Source organism: Lepisosteus platostomus, chromosome 25 (assembly GCF_059453375.1).
Source record: "Lepisosteus platostomus isolate fLepPlt1 chromosome 25, fLepPlt1.hap1, whole genome shotgun sequence".
Lineage (NCBI taxonomy): Eukaryota > Metazoa > Chordata > Actinopteri > Semionotiformes > Lepisosteidae > Lepisosteus > Lepisosteus platostomus.
The window spans coordinates 16,237,246-16,259,468 of record NC_142635.1 but is presented as its reverse complement, the minus strand read 5'-3'; the positions used below and the strand labels follow the sequence as shown (position 1 = coordinate 16,259,468).

The window sequence follows — 22,223 nt, the reverse complement described above, 5'->3', positions numbered from 1 at the left end:
TGAGTGCATGCCTTTGGCACATGGAGCACTATTTAAAATGCAGTTTCTCTGTATGCTTCAGAGCCACAGATGGCTTTAAGCAAAACAGAACAGAAGCGCTGCACACAGCAGAGTAGTCTTAGGTGATCGTAGTGGCTGTTTATAGCTTAGATAGTCGTACCTTTACTGAATGAGAAGAGCAGTAACAAATATACTAACAGCAGTGTTTACTTTTCTATGGCTTTGCAGCACGAGTTATTATATTTTCCCCAACCACGTTTTCCAGAGACTGAGAATTCAAATAAAATCAGAGAAGGAATGATTTTGATGAGCTGGAATTCACAGCTGGGAAGAAAACAAGTGAAAGCTGAAATACATTTTCACGTATTTTTCATGTGTCCTCTAGTTCCTGTTTCACCGCTGACACTGAAGGAGTCCACAGGGTTGAATTTCTTGATGCCTTTGGGGATTTTAAACGTCAGAATGATATCCCCCTTTTTTGTTCTTCTCTTTTTAGTTCTTTTAGCCTGTCAAGGTTTATATTAGGTTGCTCTAGGCCAATTCCATAGCAGCCATATGTGTAGTGTGACATGGTGACCAAAATTGTCCACAACAGCCTATATTAGGTCATGAGGCAAATTCCACACTTACACAGTAACTACTGTATATATCCTAATGCGGTTTGCCTTGTTTACTAACAAGTCTTGCTTAGCACCCATGGTGACTTACAAAATACACACTAATATCAACATTATGAGTAATTTTATCAAATATTGTATTCAGTATTCAAGTATTCAGACAATCCAAATTTACCACATCATCTACTACATGTTCTGCGTCTTTACTGCTGCTGTGATAGTTAAGCAAGATCAACCCTTTATAAAACCATGCTAACTATTCCCCTTGATCTTATTTCCATTCAGATAATTCCCTAATTTGTTATAATTAATGGTTTTAAAAACTTTACTTGAAAGAGAAGTAAGACTTATTGATCTATAATTACTTAGTTCAGTTCTAGGGGCGGAGCAGTGGCTCTGCGGCTCAGGGTCTGTGCCTGTGGCTGGAATGTTGCCGGTTCAAATCCCGCGGCCGGCAGAGGAATCCTACTCCGTTGGGCCCCTGAGCAAGGCCCTTAACCCCAACTGCTCCAGGGGCGCTGTACAATGGCTGACCCTGCGCTCTGACCCCAAGCTTCTCTCCCTGTCTGAGTGGCTCATGGAGAGCAAGATGGGGTCTGCAAAAAGACAAATTCTTAATGCAAGAAATTAATGTGATCTTATCTTATCTTTTTTTTCCATGGATAGGTGTTATATTAGCAATTTTCCAGTTCACAGGTACTACCCCCATCTTGAGTGACCTTTTGGAAGAGTTGTCTTAATGGCCTATGAATATCAAAAACGTTACATGCTTTTTTCTACTGTCGGTCTCAATGACAGCCTTCCACCCCCCTGTGTCACTCTGCTTGCTAACAAGCTTGATTGCTCTTTTGTGTATGGCTCACCAAAGCTTTATGGGGATTCTGGACTGATTGCCCTTCTTGTCTCCCTGTGAACAGATTTCTGGGATGAGCTTAGTGCACAAAGAGGCACTTGTCAATGGAAATAGAAACCTATGCTGCCTTTCAACTTCCAACCTGGCTTCAGTCGTTTGCTGAGTGGGCGTGGCTATTAGCCACATAGGCTAGGCGAAGGCAAGCTTACCAATTTAGCTAACAATGACATTTTTATACTAATTTAATTATTTGAGACAAATGCGTACAGACGAGAACATAAGCATTGTGAGGCTCTTGCCTAACTCCTTCTCTAAGCACTCATCAGATGGAATCTGTCTAGCGAGATTACCGAGTAAAGCAAGGAACTCTAAAAACACCCATTGCTCCATGAATGAAAGAGAAAGTGTTCGATGTGAAAATGAGTCATTTACAGAGCAGGCGACTTCCACTTCAACATCTAATTAAATTTAGCAGTGGCTAATTAGAAGATGGTTTATTATCGGTAGAAAGAGCTTCACAGTTAGTCATGAAACGAGCTGCCACAGGTTTTCTAAAAGTGAAATGAAAGTCTCAGTAGCCCTTTAAAATGTGTGATTTTTCTTGAGCTGTTTTCTTCCCCACTTATCCTATGCAAGTGATCAGGTCACAGCAGTGCCAGACGAGGTGCTGCAGACCAGCTAAACTGATTATTCTTTTTTCTTAAATGATCAGGTTGAAATTAAGTAATGTTTACCCAAAATGTTTCACTGATGGGAACTCCCTAGTCCAGCACCCTCAGGACTTGACTTAACCATGAGAGGTCTACATTGCAGCCATTTTTCAACAAAATAAATAAACGTACTATAACAATACTTGCAATTTTGCATGATGAACATGCGACTGTACCAATACACACATACGCTTTCTCCTAGCAAAGAGTTACTGACTCTCTTCATCATAAAATGTTAATTGTGTTACAGCAATACTCTGTAGGAAATAAGTAAATAAAGCCCAAAGAAATACAAAATATACAAAATGCTGAAATGCAACAAACCCTGTTCCAACAAAGCTTTAACCAACATAAGTGCACCAAAACTAAATCTCTATTTATCCCATCCTTAAATTGGTTACTAACAAAAATATTAAGGATCTGATCACTTTATTTCTTCAAATAATACACTGTAGATGACCCTACATTTTTTAATTTACTCAAGGCAAATACTGATGTGCTCGTTTTAAATTCTGCAACAATTACACCTTTTTCTATGTCAGTATCAACACATGCTTTACCAGCACTTCCTCTGACTGCTGCTCTCTTAGAAGACGTATTCAGAGGTACAGTAGATAAGAGCTCAAGAACAGAACAGCACACTGAATTTTGCTGAACCACAGGAAGCTTGGACTGTTCCAGCTCATTATAATCCTGCTGGACCAGAGTCCAGACTAGAGAGGTTCAATCTGTTCCTGTTGTTATACTTGTAAATTATGATATCAGATTTTTTTGTGGTATCAAAAAATGGAATCTTATGCGACTTACTTTGTTTCCAGCTGGACGTTAAGAATGATTATGACACACACACAACACTCTCTAATACTTTGTTGCAGCAGCAGAGAGGGCAGTACAGCTTAAGGGGTGAGTCCATTTGTAGCGGTCTGCCTACCGAGTCATGTTCCCATCTGTTAAACAGACAGCAGACGGTATTTACCTGTTTGTATGGGCCACAGCGGCCTCGCAGTGTCACAGCAACACTTCGGTTCCCGGTGGTTAGCTCTGTTCAAGCCTGCTGGGCAAACATAATCGCCATTAGCCTAGAGCCCTGCACGGCCCATCTCCTCTGTCAACTCCACTGCAACGTTACATACAGATACTGTATATTGTCCCACCAGCCAGCCAGGGTGTCATTTAATCAAACATGTCAGCTGAGAGACTACCCGTGAAGGGACTGGCTGAGTCTGCACACGGAGACCCTGCACGGTCAGGACTCCACAGCTGACTTCAGAGATAAAGAGCGTGAATGCTGATAATGCAATGGCAAAAATTCGAATTTTCTCCTTAATTGGCTGAAACAAAAGGAATTCGCATGCTGAAAAGGTACCGAACGTTACACCTAGTCCTTCACAATATACCTAAGGCATAAGAATGGATTACATTTCTTTGGGAGGTCGGAGTGGCAGCAAAACCAAAAGGAAAAGCCCAATGGAAGTGAGACTAGTAGTATGGGAAAGGCATTTTCAGTTAAAAGCCCCTCTATACAGTTTTATATTGTGCCCATTAATGCTTTAACCCCCACTTAAGCCCTGTGTGAGTGGGAGATGGCAGAGTGTCATAAAGACGGCAGAGTCATCCCTTTATTTCAGAGAGCCTCTCCGTCGCACTCAAGCGGAGCTACAACCAAACACTCATTAATACCCCAGACAACTGTGGCTCAGTGCTCCTGGCATCAGTTTAGTATTGCATTGCGATGCATCACAAGGCAGGCAGGCAGGCAGACAGGCAGGCTGGCAGACAGATTGTTGCTGTGCCCAAAGGTGCCAGGCGACTTGCTGCCAGCGTGCCAACGTCCCCTACATGGCAGTTGTCTGAATGGAGTAGTTTATCGATCGTTTGCTTCTCTCTGAGCAAACATTTTAAAGTGGAAACAATTTCATGTGTGCATCAGTGCAACACCTCATCTTCTACATGCTAGGATCAATGATCTTTCAATAAACACACATACAATTTTAGATTTAGTAGGCTTAATTGATAGACACCTTTATCAGCCCTCAGTGTCAAAGCACATGAGTTCTCAGCACTGTTACGGAAAACACACTAAAAAACTGAACTCGGAGGAAAACTACATGTCGTGCTACAAAGAGCAATAGAATAATATTTTAAAAGCAATGTGGTACTTCCAACAGCCAAAATAATAGTGAAAACCCTAAACTCTCCACTACCTCATTTCAAACCCCAGCATTGCTGGGTTGAGCCCCAGACCAGGCTGAATTGCTGAGAAGGACGGCAGAGGAAGTTACACAGTAATGTGGTGTGCTAGGTCTGAGAAGAAAGTTACCATTCTTTCTGAAACAACATCATTATGATCATTATGGCCTGGCCCAAGAGATAAGCTATTTATCTTTTATTCTTCATTTTTTTCCAAAAAGCAAAGGCTTAACACTGCACAAAAGAAGCAAAGCCATCTGGACAACAGGAGCTTTTTTTTTTTTTAAGTGATTTTTTTTTTTTTTGACTTGGTTCTTTGAAACCTGATTTCAAAAGACTGAGAAAAAAATGACAAAAGAATGATGTTCTCTGTTCTGCCAGCACGTCAGGGTGAATCCCACAGAAAGTATGGGCGCGGATACTAAAGAGAGAACGAATGAACGATGCCACCTGTTCTTCCAGCCACCCGTCCAGGTTGGCAGAGACAGGAAGACGGGGGGCTGCGGAGCGCTGAGAAGGGGCAGGTCAGCGGACTGCAGGATCAATCAGACACGCTGACTGCATGTCTAGCAGATGGACTGGGTATCTGACTGACTGTTGACTGCCTACCTGTTGGGCTCACTCACTGACTGTCTAAATGAGCGACTATGCAACTGACTCCATACAGTATCTGCATGTCTCATCTATTGACTGTCTGCCTGCCTGCCTCACCGGCCAAGAGCATCAGGGGCTTCTGCTTAAAACACACCCTTGCAGACCCAGCTGTTTTTTAGCCCAGTCTCTATTTTAATACAAGAACTCATTGCTACAGACAGTTCGCATTTTAGAGTTGGCATAACTATAATATCCAATGCTTCATACGGTCTCAAGCCTGTGTGTCCTTTACCTTCTTTGCCTAGCCTTTGTTTTGGTGAAAATGTAGCAATCCCTAAGAAACTTCTCAGTTTTCTCTGGAGCACACAAAAGAGGGAAAAACCAACTTTTATAGAAGTTTACCACTCATAGTTTGTGGTTTTGTTTCATATGCCACTTTCACCACTTACCACACCTCTGTATCCTTTACCAAGATTTCACTGAATTACTGAATGTACAATGTCTAATATGGTATACTGTATGACAGTACATGAGGAGCTTGCAATGCTCTGGGACATCTGCCATCATAAGTAAAGGCCTTGTACAGTTAGCAAGCTACACAGCACTGAACGAAGGGGCTGCGGATGAACATTCAGTCTTGAAAGGGGCGGTGACCACAAATTCAACCATGACAGTAAGACCGATGAAAGAGAGAACAGACCCTATAGGAATGCCACATCCTTTAAAGCCCTTCAGACTACTGGGTTAATAGGTAAGAACGGCACACGATTGAGGGAGAGACACTCTGTACATTCCACAGAGTAACGCAGAGCAATCAAAAAACATCTTAAATATGCAGTGGCCAACCCCACATGCTTTGAACAGCGCTTAAAGAATAATAAAGCAGATTGGAAATGGGTTCCAGATGTGTTTGCAGGACTTGCGGTTCTGTCCAAAAGGGATAGGTTATGTGTAAAAAAACATTAAAAACAGTATTTTAACTTGAAGAAGGGGTGGAAATGCTGTGCCTTAAATAAGATAGCAAGTCAATCTATCAGTGTGGCTGTACATAAATATTTAAATCAAATCATGGTTGCACTTCAAATAACAGAGTAACACTCCGAACAAAGGTACCTGTGTGGTGGGAGACTTTCCCATCGGAGCTTTCTCTAGGTACTGTCAAACAGTTATGTAGAAGTGGACAAAATGAGAGAGAAGACATAAGCAAATGGAAACGGACTGAGAATGAAGGCAGGACAGATACATCAATTATTCTTTAAAAACAGCTTATTACAACTTTCTAAAGGTAGGCAAGCTGAGGACTAAAAATGCTGCTCTATGTGGCACCAGATTACCATATCTGCTCTGAGGCTCCAGGCAAACAGGTGCTTTCATGCCCTGAATGAAGAGGAGACTAAACCCCAGAGAGGAGAGCTTAAAAAATGCTGACTCGTTGTCTCTTGAAAGCTTTCTTGTACTCATCTCACACCATATTCAGTTACACTACAAACACCCGGCTGCAGGGACCATTTTACCCATCATTGTGTGACTCTGGCTGTTCTCTGCCCATTTGGCCCACAGTGTTTATTTGCTGAATTGCAATGCCCAGGATCAGAGGCTCCCTCTGAGTGCTATTATAAATATCAGAGAGAGGGAGAGAGAAATGGAGGCATCTCAGCTTACAATATGTCAGCCCCCCGTTATCGCATCTCCTGCACTATTTCTGCAAGAGCACTTTCCAGAGAGTTAACCCTGGCAATGGTTTGCGTCTTCATTTAGCAACCACTCCAAACAAACAAAACCCATTTGGGTCCATGGACGTGCATTTGAAATCCTAGGAAATCATGTCTGACAGAAAAAGAATCAAAATCAAAACTGCAGTTATGATTTTTCATCTCAACGAGGACGAAATGTTTGTGGGTTTGTACTTTAGTGCAGTATATAGATTTTCATTCTATTCCCAGATTAAATTCAGACATACTGTTCTAAGAAACTAATTTTAAATATTAAATGGACACACTGTCCAGCCATGCTAAGCCTACATTATACATCAAAGGGCATTGATAAAATGCAAGTTATCATCTATTGTGCATTAGATTTACATGGGTTTTTGAAACCGTAATGCACTGTGATTGTTCTCTTTTCAAAAACTGCTGCTGAACCTGCGGGGCCCTATTAGCCGTTACAAACTGTGGACATATTAGGAAAAATTGTTTCCCGATGAGGGTGAAGTAGTACAACATGTTCCCCTTTTAAAGGTATTGTGGTATACAATGGTCAAGGGCTGAGCAAGGTGAGGTGAAGTTGTTATATGGCAAAGTGTCATGAGAAAAGTAGGAAAGAATGATTTAAAAACATGGTGAACTGTTTAAAAGTAAAAGCAAGGCAAAAAACAGCAACTCTACTTTGGTACACAAGGGTTTCTTATCAACAGTACTCCAGTTGTGCTGTGCATGCAGTGCTGGGGAAGGCCAGTTGGACAGAGAAAGTAAGACTCGGACAGAGGTAGCAGAATGGAGGATTTAATTCACACCCGCTCAAGGCTGTTGACAGGCCTGACACCAGGCCCACTGCACAGGACTCTGAGGGCTATCTCTGATCAAGGCTTGACCTTGAAGAGCCACACACTCTACCACTGAGGGCACGTATAAATACAGCAGGTGGATATCACTGACTCCGCCTGAGGTTCTGTATCCTGACAACTGTAAATAACAGCGAGGTTCACATGGCTAACCTCTGCTGAGTCTATTCATTTTCACATTTAAAAAACGGAGGGCAGATGTACGCGAAATGAAATGGTGCACGCTGTAAGACAAAATATTCACCCACATGCTAGGGCATGCAAAGAGAAGTGATTGACATAGCACTCAGACAGCTGTATACTCTGTCCACCAGTAACACCAAGCATTTCTTTATCTCAACCTCACAAGCTGCTCTCTGTCAGTCGCTGCATGCACAACCTCCCATGCTGCCAGTACAGATCCTGCAGGGCATGCATCAATGTCCCCGTGACAGACTAAAGCAGGGGTACAGAAACTTGCTTCTGTCCCATGTTCATTACAGCGCTTTTCATAAAGGAACCCTGATTTAAGCTCACAGACAAGCAACCTTCTCTGAGGCTACCCTGATTTCACTCTGGCATAATTTAACAGAAGTAATAACTATTAAACAACACTGGCCTCAACATTGCTCGATTACAGTAGATAAAGATAAAGGTGACAAGGTTTGGTGATAAACATGCAAAAACACAATGGCACAAATGATGTTGGACCGGTGTAAAAACACAGCACACCAGCAAACCGAAGGATGGCCTAAGAGCTGATATTTTCATGTCCACTTATTAACTCGTTGCTTTGATTAAAATAATTTGTTGAGTTTAAAGCTGGCAGTGTCTGGCATTGCTTTAGAATTATGAAGCCAGATGGGAACTAGAAAAGTGTCCTGAATACCTGGCCACAGGTAAACCAGATAGTGCCAGTGGAACAAAAAAAGAATGAGGCATCCTTCCCAAAGAACAGAGGAGATGTAAAAACAAAACAAGTGGGGGGAAAAGATTTAATTTCTCAACTGTCGGCTGATTTTCTATGGAGATCTTCAAACGATGATGCACACATGACCATACACACTATGGTCACCCCCCTCAGTCTAGAAAAAAGAGAACTGAAATTGTAAGAACACAAATAAGCTAAAAGAGACATCTTGGTTGACAAATGAGCTCAAACAGTTTGATTTTTAATTGTCTTTTCCTCTGCTCACCCATGACTGACAGATTGTGGGTTCAAGTCACGAGTGCAGACACTATGCTGAACCTTAAATTTTCTCTTAATGCTATAGATATCAGGATGACCTCTGGCTTGAATAGCCATTGTGGTTCTGGGGTGGCCTTTACCTTGTACCTTTCCTCTGTTCTGCCTTTGAACAGAACTCAATGGTGTATAACGACTTGTTTGTGCCCGTTCTTAAAGACCACGGGACCAGTATGCCAGGACAGTAACTCTGAGAAGCAAGGCTGCTGAGCTGGAGCATGGCTCCTGCCACAACAGCAACTGTACAGAGGGTTCGCCTGAGGGTAGTGAATGGGACACTGGACTCATTTAAAGAGCAATTCCTATCTGTTCCAAAATTTGGCATAGTGGAACAGGGGGTGTGAAAAGGGATTGCAGAAGTCATGGAGACCGCTCTTCCTTTTTGTTTTACCGAGCGATCCGTGACACACGTTTATCCACATTATACCCCAGAAACTGCACAGCACAGAGTGAGGAAATCATTGAGGGAGGCAGCAATGCATCTTATGACTCTGTTCCAAAATTGTGTTAAAGTTCAATAACTTTCACTTTCCATGTCTTTCTATGTCTATTTCCTTGTTTTCTGGCATATTGTCCTTTATAACGGCTCCTATATACAGTAGATGAGGGCATAAGCTGAAGAAAGTAAATAACCAAAAGGAAAAGGACTGGTGCACAGAGGTAATCACATTACTAGCTGGAAACCAGTCAAGGGCCACAGAGCTACTGTATATAACTGAACAAATAATTTGCTTGACTGAACACCTATAGCCCTGCTCCCAGGTTCTGATGAGTAAAGAGCCCTGTAATGCCTCTTGGACTGTGCCTCCCCAGAATCTGAGGTTCACTCCACTGTTGTATCCTCTTCCATTAGCAAATGACACACGGAGCTCCTCCAGGGCTCCTGGTCTCCTGCAGTGACCGTGGGAGAGACATCTGCTGCTGCACTGAGTGAAGCGAATGGCAGCTGTCAAAGGACTCGTTCCTTGTTCGGAAACTAATGCCTGGATTAAAGCAAAAGTTCAACTCGAACATCCACCCAAGATCTGAACCCAGTGCTTGATGCCCTTTAAAACAGGGAGCCTATACCTCACTAAAAATCCACCGTCGCTCACAGGGGAATCCAAACCAATGGTGATCCGATGTTCTGGCTTCTGCTCAGTGAGTCTGTGCAGGTAAAAGCAATCGTAAATAAACAGGCTCAAGCTGCTGCATTACTAAAACGAAAACCGGGACAGTACTTGAAGGGCACAATCTCTCTCTATATTAAAAATACTGTATATGCAACACAATTCTTTCATTTGGCACCAGGCAGGCACAAAAGATTTCTTCTCTTCACTGTATTGTAGAAAAGTATAAATGTGTCTTAATGAGAACAGGCTGTCCAGTGCAAGGATTGTGGCCAGAGACTGAGGCTCCATGTCATACTGAAGGTGGGGGAAAAGGTCTTGCATCTGAATCTTTCTGCAGACCGCTCCCGACGCAAAGCTGCAGAACTGGAAAGCGTGATTTGAACAAATATCCAAATAAACCAAATCATTCTGTTTTGTGTTCTGCAGAGGCACTGGCAGTGTGAAAGTGTGAATTGTGGCGAATTAAAATAAAATAAACACGGAAAAATGTCTGTGCAAAAGCTTTTTGTCATCTTTTCTGCAGCCCTGGCCAGCTTTGAACAGCGAGCATGTAGCTCAGCTAGCACACACTGCCAGTCAGTACTCTGCAGCAGTGATGCATTTCCTGAGACTAAACAAGGCTGGAAAAAGTTGGGAGAGGGGGGGGGGGGGACTTTTGATAAATGCCAAACACAAGCAAATCAGTGAAATACACCAAAATAAGAGTAGAAAGTCAAGACTGGGGCAGTACCGAACAGGTTTCTTTTCTTTCTGTTCCAGAATAGCAGGAAAGCCTGCCTGACAGAAAGCAGGGGAGGCCTGAGCGATGGCCCCCGGCACTGTGATCAGTCCAGGCAGGATCACGAAGAACTGAGCTGCTCTTATTGAGGAACAATGAGTAGCTTCATCTGGGGAAGACATCTAGCAGCTTGCGATGCGTCCCAGTGCCAGAGAGTTAGGAGCACAATGAAGCCCATTGTTTCGAAAAGGCTACAACCTCTAACTGGGCACTTCACGTTGCTCATCTCTCACCACAAGGTCACGGCTGCACACAGACTGAAAAGGCCAGGCTCAAAAGTGGTCAGAGTTCGGAAGCTGGAATCTTAGTGTTAGTTTTTTTTACCTTTTTCAATTTTCTTTTTCATTTGCAAACTCATTAATCTCTCGTCTGTTACTTAATACCTGGTATGAGTAGGAACAAGCTCACATTGTTTTTGACATATGACACAGCTTGACTGGAGCACTCCTTGCATTTAGCTGTGGTTCAGAGGTGACAAGCAAGACTCATCTTAAGTACATATCTGTGTTTGGGAAATAGTTACATTGCATTAACAATCTGCACAGTGCTAGCTCACTGTTGACAGTGATGCTTGAGACACTCAGCTCTGCTTGGCTGCCATGATGAAGCCCAGTGAAGAGTATGGCATTTTCATGGAGCAGCCCTGCCGGCCAGCAGGCAAGGCCACTCATGCTCAATAGAGCTCCAGCTGGGAGACAGAGCAAACCGTATACTGACTGCATGTACAAAATGAGTGCAGAAATTTGACATAAATAACAACAATGAATCATATATAAAATGCAAAGATACCTGAGATTTGAATAAATAAAAAGGCAGATGCTTAAACTAAGAACTAGCTATATATTCCTGTATTTTGTGCTGTGACCTGGCATCTGTAAACAGCTGTCTGCACCTTTTTAACTTGATGGCACAATGATCTTTATATTCTATGCTGGACAGGATCTCCACCTTGTCCCTGACAGACAGACAGACATGCAGACAGACAGTCAGCAGTCTGTCTGTGACCAATCGTCTCTTAGCGATGGAGGGGAATGTGAACCATCCTGCTCTATTTTTAAAGCACCAAGTGATGACAGATCATCAGATTCCCTGACTCCCGAGTCCAAAAACATCCCCCTCCTCCCCACAAACACACGCACAGAACCTCCAATACACCCAGACACACAGCTCAGTCTGACATGAGCTCCCTTCGCACTTTCTATTACTGTCGCAGCGTCTCGCCGGCCTCTGGGCAGCCAATATGCGTCTATAATCATCTCGCTTATTACAAGATAAAAGTGGGAATGTCTAATGGGCACTGCAGAGATCTGCTGGGCAGCATTCGGGCTTCTCTCTCTGTCTCGCTGTGTCTCTCCCTGTCATGTACACAAAAGGACACTGAAGGTCAAGCAGAAAAAAAGAGGCTTTTTAAGATGCACCACTGGTGCTCTGCTCCTCCACAGTATCCATAAATGTACCGGCGCTGCAACAAGAAAAATCCTACTCTTATGCAGGAAAATAACACAGCACACAGCTTTGCCAGCAACCAGTACATCCTTCTACAGAAGAACTGCATACCATCCTTATTCCTTTCTTTAAAGGTCTAAAATCTTTCCCCACTCCTAAAATAAAAAAAAATAATAACTGTGTGACTCAGTCTCCTCAGTTGTTTACAAATTTTACAAAACAATTGCAAATTTAGAATGACTTAAAATCAAGCCAACGAGTCCTGGTCATTAAACCTCATGACACACTGAATCACAAAAGTCAATAAAGGCCTACAGAAATGTTGACTAAAACTTGCCAATTTGCTCAACTATGACGAACCACTGAAAGTGGTCCAGCAAACAAAGTGTATGTGACAAGGTTTGAGCGAACACCTCATATCGAACATAGGTCTAATGTCTGCAGTAATAATAATGAAATATCTTTCCGAAATTACCACAGCTCGAAGAGCAAGTACTTCTGTTCTGGAATAACCTTACCTTTATATTGCAAGTTTCGACCAGTTAATTTTCATTTGTTAAAAGGGGATGGCCTTTAATAGAAATATGTAGTTAGTTCTGTCAGCCATGTCTTTGATCATTCGACATAAATCACACACTTGAATACATTCTGAGCAACCTACAAGTGTATATCACAAGTATGAATAATGAAAGAGAATATTTTTAACAAAAAGGAAATTGTCTTTAATACATTCTTTTGTATTTTGTTTGACAGTATCTATTATAAGAAATCTAAGTTCTGATTTATGGAAAATTACAAACACCGTGTCTGTTCTAGGTTACAGCCAGCCAAAGTGGAAACAGCACTCGGAATACCAGCTGGAATAATGTACACACAGACACACAGCATAAGGAAGACATGATGCAAGACTACCACTAAATACATGTGCATCAATCGCCTTAAATGCATGCTACATGCACAGTTCTCATATTAATAGTCTTGAAATCCAGTATTTATTTTTGTAGTACAAGAAGTATAAGTATAAGTATAAGATGGAATAAGAAGCTGTGTAAAATAAATAAATATTTGTACTTCAAGTGTTAAACAAAGCTGCATACAGAAACTGTCTGCAATACATTAGACATTATTCTCCATGATTTATGTGTCCTGTATTCCGCAGGCTCTCTGCAGAGGATTCTCTCTACAATGACATTTGCTCACAGCTCCTGTAAAAACCATATGAGGTGTGGGAGAATAGTGGCATTGCTTGTGGTATTAATGCTCATGCCCTGAGGGCAGTACTCGAACCCAGGACTCCAGGTGTTCATTTTACAGACACAACAGCAAGCCCAATAGCAGCCTGCTCAGTGGGGCTTTGTGAACCTGATTTACGCAGATTTCATCAAAGTACTCTTGACCAGTAAAGACTTCAAGGCAGCTCTGCTCTAGAGATGCTGGCCTGAAATTAGCTCATTGAATTGGCAAAAAATAATCTAAACTATCAGATTAAAGAACTGTTAGGGTACACAAGGGTTTTAAACAAAGGGAATTAAGGGAAGTAAATGCACACTGAGACCAGATCATTAAATTATACTCAAGTACGTATTGTTCACAGAAATGTTCATTTTGAACTTGCAATGCACTCTTATCGTCCTGGGTCTGCGGCAAACACTCCCCTTTTGTCATTATTATAGAAGATACTGCTTCCCTGCAGACACTATGCTCCTGTCTGTCTAGTTCTCTCTCTCTGTGTTCCACTCTCCACTCCACACTTCGCCACAGTGTAGCTTGTTTTTATTGGCTGAGCGCCTGTCTCGAACCACTTTAACACTCCATGAGTTCACCGCTGTTATTGGCTGGCTCTCCATCAGCTAACGACAGGTGAGGCAGCCCGTGCTCCTTAATCAATCCCCTTTAAAAGGAAAAGTGCCGGGCAGAGAAGCACTCCCAAGCCCAAAACTGCCAGGTGTGCGAAGTCGAAGTCTCAAAGAGGGCTGCAGTATTTCTTTCGTTACCAGCTAGAAGAGCAAATTCTTGTGGCAGGTACAGATCTCCAGGTGCACCTATTTACAATTCCCTTTCAGGAAGTTAAGACTTTGAAAATGAACTCCAAACCAAGAGTATATATTTTCACTTCAATCTGTATATCACTGAATCTGCCTAACTCATTAATCCCTCCCTTCACTGTCCAGCAGTAATAGCTAGCAGAATCCCTTGTGAAGAGCACCTCCTTTTCACCAGATACACCTGTACCTGAATAAGAGTGCCTGGCACAGAGCAGCATGCCCACACACATTACTCATGAACTCCAGACGCAGCTGCCACTGGTGTAGCATGTGTCATCTGCCACCTACTTCATGATTGTTCTAACATCTGACTAGCCGTTTTTACAGCTTAAGAGGTCCAGGCAACTATTTTCACACCAGAAAAAAAAATTCTGCAACAGCTCCTCAGAGCTGACGGGGAAAGAAATGGGAATGCGTATTTGAGGTGCACTAGCTTCAGGACACTGTCATCTGCTTAGTGCCCTACTTGTCTCCCTTAGCCAAGGGCTGACTCAGCACGTTTACGATCCAGATCAAGACACCCATTTACAGTTTCTTCTGATGCTGCACCTCTTGTCTCGTTGGAGCTTTAAAAATAATGTAAAGTCATAATAAAGGCACTATAGACAGAAATACATTTATTTTTGTTTCTGGAAAAAGTGCTTATTGTTCTGATAAAATCAGTTTTCGGATTAATGAGTAAAGGAGCTTCATTGCTTCTACTAGCTGTGTATACATAATACTGAGATGCCATCACGATTATGATCTCTTACTTGTATGGACCAGTATTAATTGTTTAGACTGCAAATATACCTACCGCTTTGCAGCTCCCAGTTTTCTTTTTGTTGCTTTGATCTTCTTGTAATTGAAAAAGAGAGTGTTTCTAGCGCATCATCACAGGTTGCACTGCAGCAGCCACGGCGCAGGCTGAGCAGTCTGGGTGTGAGAGCGCACTGGGGCTCACCTTGCTGCCAGCCAGCTTCCTCCAGTGAAGGAAGTGGTGGCAACTCGGCTGTCATCTTCAGTGACTGACACACAGGCTGAGCCTGGTAATCCCCATAAAAAGCCTTTTTATAACTCAGGCTGCCGAAAGCAGCCCCAAGCCAATAGTAATGCCATGTAAAACAATAATTACTTTATTTAAGGCTTACCAGAGGGGAATATTTGTGGAACGGTATGGCTGAGAGGCATATCATAAGCCTGTGCCTGGAGTGGGAAAGTCACTGCGGCTCTTGTGGTTGGGCCTTTTTTTTTTAGGCAACCAGCTCTACTTCAACTGGCTGGAAATGTTCAGAGAAGAAAAAAAAAAAGGATGAAGTCAGAAACTACGGTCCCCCCCGGGTGGAAACTGCCAGGCAATGCTGCGTTATTTGGTCTCATGTGCCGATGTAAGGGTTATTTTAGGCAAGACCTGTCCCTGCCCTCTCTCTGCCTCAGCCCTTTAGTACAGGTATAGCACCACGGAGAGCCACACCCTCACCTCAGACTAGCAGCTGAAAGCAGAGATCTGGTATGACACACCAAGGCATGATTCACTCTGAAATTTACCCACACAGACAGTGCACCACGAACCAACAACATAGACCTTCTGCACACTACTAAAAGAGTTTATTCAACAGCGTAGATGTTTTCTTATAATATGGCCGTTTTGGTATATCTTGTGATAAAGATTCTGTGAAAAATTTGGAAACTACCCTGAGCCCAGTCCCCCTGGACTCACACCACTCAAATGAACAGGAGGGTGACAGGTTTTGAGAGCTCCACTCAGGCAGACAATTTCTGAGGTAATGTAAGTCAAAGGTGAGGAAACTGTGCTGATATGAGCTCTGCAAAACTGGAGCTTTAACAGCAACTGACATCCCATGACAAAGGAATGTGACGGTCAGTCCGTTCCTGTGAATCACTGAGTAAAATCTCAGTGGGTGTGTTGAACTAGCCTTTTGTTATTCTACTATTTCCTTTTGTTTTCAGACTCGATTGGCCCACTCATGACTGCACGTTTCCATCTGCACATTCTTGTCATTTCTGGAAAGAACACGTCTTGCCTGTTGTCATTAAATTAGCAGCTGGCCAGCGGGGCATTTCAAGTGAGAGCCTGCAGAGAGACGACCCATGAGTGAAAATGTTCGATTTAATTCTGTGCTATCCACTGCCGACTCTAATCTTATACGCCTGTACAAAACATTAGAATGACATAGAAAAAAAGTCTATTATACTACCAAGAGAGCTGCAGAAACACTAGAAGATCATCTCAAACAACATCACTCAACTGGAGTGAAAAAGTGAAGCAACTCTTTTGTTCTGGTCTGAATTGGATCATCACTGACAGTATCTGGAGCAGCTGGAGGGCAAAGTGACTGTTTCCATCAGTCTAGGTGTGTCAGAAAGGTGTACTCCTGTACATTCCCCTGCGTTTCAGCCACATTCTCATGGTCTTCTACTTACTTTCCTTCCCTATTTTTTCCTTAGCTTAGCATCATGCTTTACTATGACGTTCTGTTCTTTTCACTGTGACTTCTTTGCAGTCAACAGTATACCACAGTAAACATTTATTTTTGCAAAAAATTAGAATAGTTAATAATTTTGTTCTCCCCACTGGATTTTGGAACTGTGTGTTTTTGACATCCCACCTGATCGCTACGAACCCTGTGACCTCACACAGGGGAGAGTGAGGAGGTGCAGCCGAACTCCTCTGCCCTGCCCCCTCCGAGCCACCTACAGTATCTGCTAACAGGTCACAGGCAGCACAGACCCGTTTCGGAGGATCAGCGGATCAGGCTGGAGGAGAGGTGCGTACCGCGCCCACAGCACCACATGCCTGCAAGTGCCTGAGAGGCTGCAGGGATCATAAGAAAGGTCAAAAAGGAGAGGAGGCCATTCTGCCCATTTAGCCGGTTTATTAGCTGGTGGTTAATTGATCCAAGGATCTCTTCCATCTGTTTCTTGAATGCAGCCAAAGTATAAGCTTCAGCCACATGGCTGGGCAGCTTGGGTAAAGAAGTGTGTACTATTCTCACTTTCAAACACAGAGCCCCATAGTTTCCTCCTGTGTCCTGTGGCTTGCATTTCACTGCTTATTTTGAAGAAGTCCTGTGTGTTGACTGTGTTCACTGTGTCACTCAGCTAAAGACGTGACCCAGACATGCACCCATGACACCTAAATCGCACATTATTAAGTTAGTGTCTTCGGACTTTTTCAGCTTGACCAACAACCTACCATGGTAAGAGCTGCCCAGGCACGGATCTTAACAGATCTTGAAGATTCCCAGCTCACTCCCAACAGAATGCAGATGCACCAACGAGTCTGCAAAAACACATAAGGATTAAATTTTATTTAGCATGTCATAATTGAATTTACTGAAGATCGTTGTTGAAGTAATTAGTTTCACATGTCCATCATGTAAAAAAGATTCTTACATTTCCTTAACAGAACCCAAAATAAAGTAATTTTCCCCATACCTTACCAACAGGGAAAACTGGCCACCAATAATGATTAAATACAGAGGCATTTTCTGCGTTGCAGAGTATTTACTTCGGTCTGTACAGCTTGCCAAGCACAACAGTTTTGTACAACGAACAATGGAGAGGAAGTTAAGGAAAGTTAATGTAAGGGGTTTTAAGCAATAGGCCATTGGACCTGAGATCTGTTGTTCACCTGCCTCACCTCTCAGGATCTCCCAGGGGATTTTATTTCTGAAGTTGAATCAAATTTACCTGGTCAGCCTGCTGGACCTCAGGAACTAACACTCGGTCTTGTCACAAAGGAGATAAAGACAAGACCATTCTATAGATGTTCAGCTAGATTATACTATCTTTTATTTAGGTTCCTCCAGTGTCTTTGCCTCCCTACACCTTTATCCCTGACACTGTGGCTTCTGACTGAGATGCACGGCCCCCACTCCCAAAAACACAACCAGTTAATGAGAAACATTAAGATTGGCAGGATGACTCTTAAATCATCCAGCAGCCGCCAAGATAATCCAGTAACTAATAATTCAGAATACATCAGTTCAGAGGGCATTCATTGCTATGCTGGCAATTCTGTGTTTTCCTGACTACGCAGTCCAATAAGCAATACGTGAAGTAGCTATCAAACCAAGATCAATTACAATTTATTGTCCATGCAAAAGCAGGAGATCGCTTCGAATCAGCTGGTATTGAACACAAACTGTACTTTGCAAAATGTATTAGTGAAACGGTTTGGAAGTTTAAAAGACCGTTTGTCTGGATTTATATAATTGGTGTGGTCATTACATATTGCTGCTGCAATACAGAGCCAATTTAAATAGGTAAAGTAAAAACAAGGGGTAAAAAAAATACTTCACATTCTTTGTATTTCAGCGCCAAACGGCAGAACTGCTACTCCTTCAAAGACATACTCTGATTTATGACAGGCTTATTTTCTTACCAATTTTCAAGAACAAAACCGTTGTAGGCACAAATGTGAAGAACAAAAATCACACACATAAGCTAGCAGTTACTTTTATTAGAGTAGATTCTGAATTAATTTTAAAGCTGTTGTCAATAAATGGCCTTAATTAGGACCAGCATTCCAGAGAATAGTTGTACAACTAAGACCTATTGTAAACGTGCTGCCAGGAGCCTATTACACTGCACAGGAGCTGCTTCGTGGTTTTCTATGCCTACCTCGTATTAGTGAAAATTAAATGAGCAGTTTGAATCATCTGTTATTTTCCTGAAGTTGAATTAGGTATATTTTATATCCTACTGTGTATGTGTGTTGCGTTCATTCACTGCTACTTTCTCTGCACATATCTACTGCATTAAAAATAAAGGGCCTGAATGGTGGGGAAGGAAATTAATGTGACACAATGTTGTGAAACTTACTGATAAATTAAATGGTGGGACAAAGAGGTGCTGTTCTTTCAGGTTTTGTGAATAAGGCATGAGATAAGATTCCACAGTGTGGCCTCAGCGACAGAGGACCAGGTATTCCCTGGAACAACCGTAATTGTGCAATTCAATCTGACAAAGATTTTTAGAAGATTGCTAGTTCCACCTCCTCTTGTTTTCAAATTGAATGTAAGATCTTACTTGATGGATGCCTGGTATTTTCAGTCAGGATTCGGGATGGTATAGAGAGAAGACTGGTAAGAAACAGGGAGCCACTTAAAATGGTGAGAATGAAATCCAGGGAACATTGTTCGCATTGCTAGACAATTATGCCTCTGCGCTTCTATCTTGGCAGAGTGATAACTGAGTGGGATGACCTTCACATTCACATTTCAGAAGAGGCCACTTCACTGACATCACGCTGCTTCTTCAAAAGCCCTTTTAGAATTACAAGGGTAGAGAAAAATGACTTAACACTGTTTAAATGCTCCTTCACGCAACAATTATTGTTCAGTCTCTTTTTTGTGCATTGTTATTGTTTAAGTTTAATTGATGTCGGTGTTGAGAAGGTACTTGAAGAGCTGTGATGTGTACAGTTCAGGCTGGTGTCATATTTGTACTCCTTCCTCCAGCTGAGATATCTCTGTCCCACCTGTAAAGACCAGGGAGTGTTGATTGTACAATATTGTCTCAGCACCCAGAGAACTGACACACATTAACTCAGTAACTCAGCTGTTAGATACTAGTAGCTGTTAAGACATTTTTCTAAAAAAAGAGTATAGTAGGAAAATAAATTCCTCACATCATTCTTCTCTGTTCTTTACCATTTTTTCCACTTATTCAATCCAATTAATTTTTATATAGCACCCTTTCACAACAATGTTGCCCCAAGGCACTTAAAGCTGTGTGACAATAAATGACATTACAAGACGGAAAGAGAAAAGGCCAGAAGACAATGGAGGAGAGGAATCAAAAACTCCTCAGTAAGGAGAAAAAAAATGATGGAAGGCTTTTACCTTATAAAAGAATATGACCTTACATAACACTAAGTATAATAATGCTACTGTTATTACAGGCTACATTGTTACACGTACTGCCAATACAAAGGGCTGTGGGAGTCTGGAACAAGCTAACCAGCCATGCTGCTGAAGCTGATACACTGACTTCTGCTGGGATCCTAGGATCCCTTACTGTAGCTACAAGCAAACAAATGAACTAGATGGGCCAAATAAACGGGAGACGGAACCTTTTTAATGCTCTTAAAAAAGATCAAGCCCACCTGGCTGAGATGGGAGTCCTGCGCTTTGAGCTCCAAACACAAAAAACCTCAGCAGGAAAGCAGAAGTGAAATGGTGGCATAGGTCTTGGCATAGGGACGCACGCAGCAGCCAGACACGCCAGTATGGCACAGATTAGCTATACTGCTGAACAGCCAGAACAGAGAAACAGCCCGAGAGCAAAAATGGTTTCAGGTTAATTAAGAGTTTACCTGATATGATCTGACCTCTGGCAATCGGAGCCTGTTAAAAATGCACTTGGATCTTGTCCTCAGTGTGGACAGGACCTCAGTTTAAAGTCTCAGTCAAGGTCCTTTTTAGAATTTGCGTTACAGAATGAAGAGTGTCACTTGCAATAGCAACATACATTTTCTTACAACAATTACAAAAGAAAGAAGGCAATTTGGCCCATCAATGTCCCCCAGTCTTCCAGACAATATCTGAAAAGAACATGCTTCAACAGTTATAGCTGTTGTCTCAGCAATCAGCAGTAGGTCCTTTGACTAGGTCTGTCAGCAGGGGGAACAACATTGATTCAGAATTGCTTCTACTGCACCGTATAGATTCTCAGCCCTGCCTGCTACTAACCCAGATACGTTAGAATAGCACTGGTATAAGCAGTATGTTTGTATTTGTAACACCATGTTTTTTTTTTATAAACTGCCATCGGAGTGCTATTCGACCATCTTAATGCCAACAAACAAATGTGTGTACGTATATGGATTCTGTCCTCAGCTTAGCTGAGAGATCTAACACGGTGTTTGTTTTCTTGAAAGATGGAGTTTTGAATACTCCTGCAGTGCAGTTCATATCAATGCAGTGGTGTGTAAAATCCCTGTAGCGGTTTACAGTGTCACCGAAAGACTGTGTGAGACGCTTGTGTGAAAGCACATTTTTTGTGTCCTCAAATGACCTGCCACCCTTCTCCAAAAAAACCTTTAAATGCCTTTCTCTTTCCCCGTTTCTCATTCTCCCTTGAACTCTATACGTCCCTCCCCTCTTTCTGTCACTGCGCCCTCCTTTCCTTTTGCCTCTTCCCTCTCCCCGACGCGCTCGACATCCCTCTTCTATTTCTCTCCCTTTCTGCCCCTCTCTCTCCCTCACACTATTTCTGTTTCCATCAATCATTACCCTCTCTCTCTCCGTCTCATTCCTGCCCTCTCGCTCCCTCTGTCCTCATGTGCCCCCTCCCCAATCCGAGCCCCTCCTTGAAGAGGCCTCTCTCTGCTCTCTCTCTCCGACTGACACATCCAGCGGGATGGAGAAAGGCTCTTTTCAGAGGGTGGGGTAATCCGCACTCGTTGCCATGACACCAGACATCTCCCGCTCCTGCTCAGCAAGCGCATGAGCCTCCTCTCTGCTCCATTTCCCCGGAGTCCAACAGTGTGTGCGAGAGTCTGTGTGTGTGCGGGATTGTGGGCGCGCGAGTCTGTGTGCCGTATAATGTGTGTCTATATGAGTCGGTCTGTGTGTGAGCGCGAGTCTGTGAATCTGTGTGCAAGACGGTGTGTATGACTATGTCAGCCAGTGTAGCACTGTGCAAGTGTGAGTGTGTCACTCCGTTAGCCTGTGTGTGACAGTCTCTCCGATTTGTGATTCTGTGTGTCTTTTTTTGTCATGCACATAAGCTGGGCTCAGTGCAGCTGTAAAAGAATCTGACAGAAGCTTCATCTCTGCTGCTCATCTGAGGTGAACAGGCTGCAGGTGGCACTGAGGGATGACTGAAAGGGAGTGTTCTGTGCTTCAAGGTCACCTTGCAGGACCAGCTGAGAGCCTTTTAATTCAGAAAAGTGGTCCAATTATGTTATTGTGTTTCACGGGTTGTGTCATTGTATCATACACCTACAGTATATATATTCATATCGAGAACAATATCCCTGTGGACTTGCATGTATGTGGAGATGTAGAAACAGAGAGTAATACCTACTAGTTTTACAGCCACTATGTGATTTTTTAAACACAGGTGGAACTGACAGCCAGACG

The 22,223-nt window shown here is 42.7% G+C and overlaps 1 protein-coding gene across 2 annotated transcripts in view; it reads right to left on the bottom strand.

Moving 5' to 3' along the window:
• LOC148641239 (uncharacterized) overlaps nucleotides 1-22,223 on the bottom strand; it is a 120,294-nt gene that overhangs the window by 35,541 nt on the left and 62,530 nt on the right. For both annotated transcript variants that reach the window (XM_088619093.1, XM_088619094.1), the window contains exons 5-6: nucleotides 17,327-17,413; nucleotides 3,157-3,231 (exon numbers count right to left, since the gene is read on the bottom strand). In XM_088619093.1, the coding sequence (XP_088475219.1) occupies nucleotides 3,226-3,231; nucleotides 17,327-17,413 (93 nt within the window). In that variant the 3' untranslated portion in view covers nucleotides 3,157-3,225. The remainder of the gene's footprint in view (nucleotides 1-3,156; nucleotides 3,232-17,326; nucleotides 17,414-22,223) is intronic.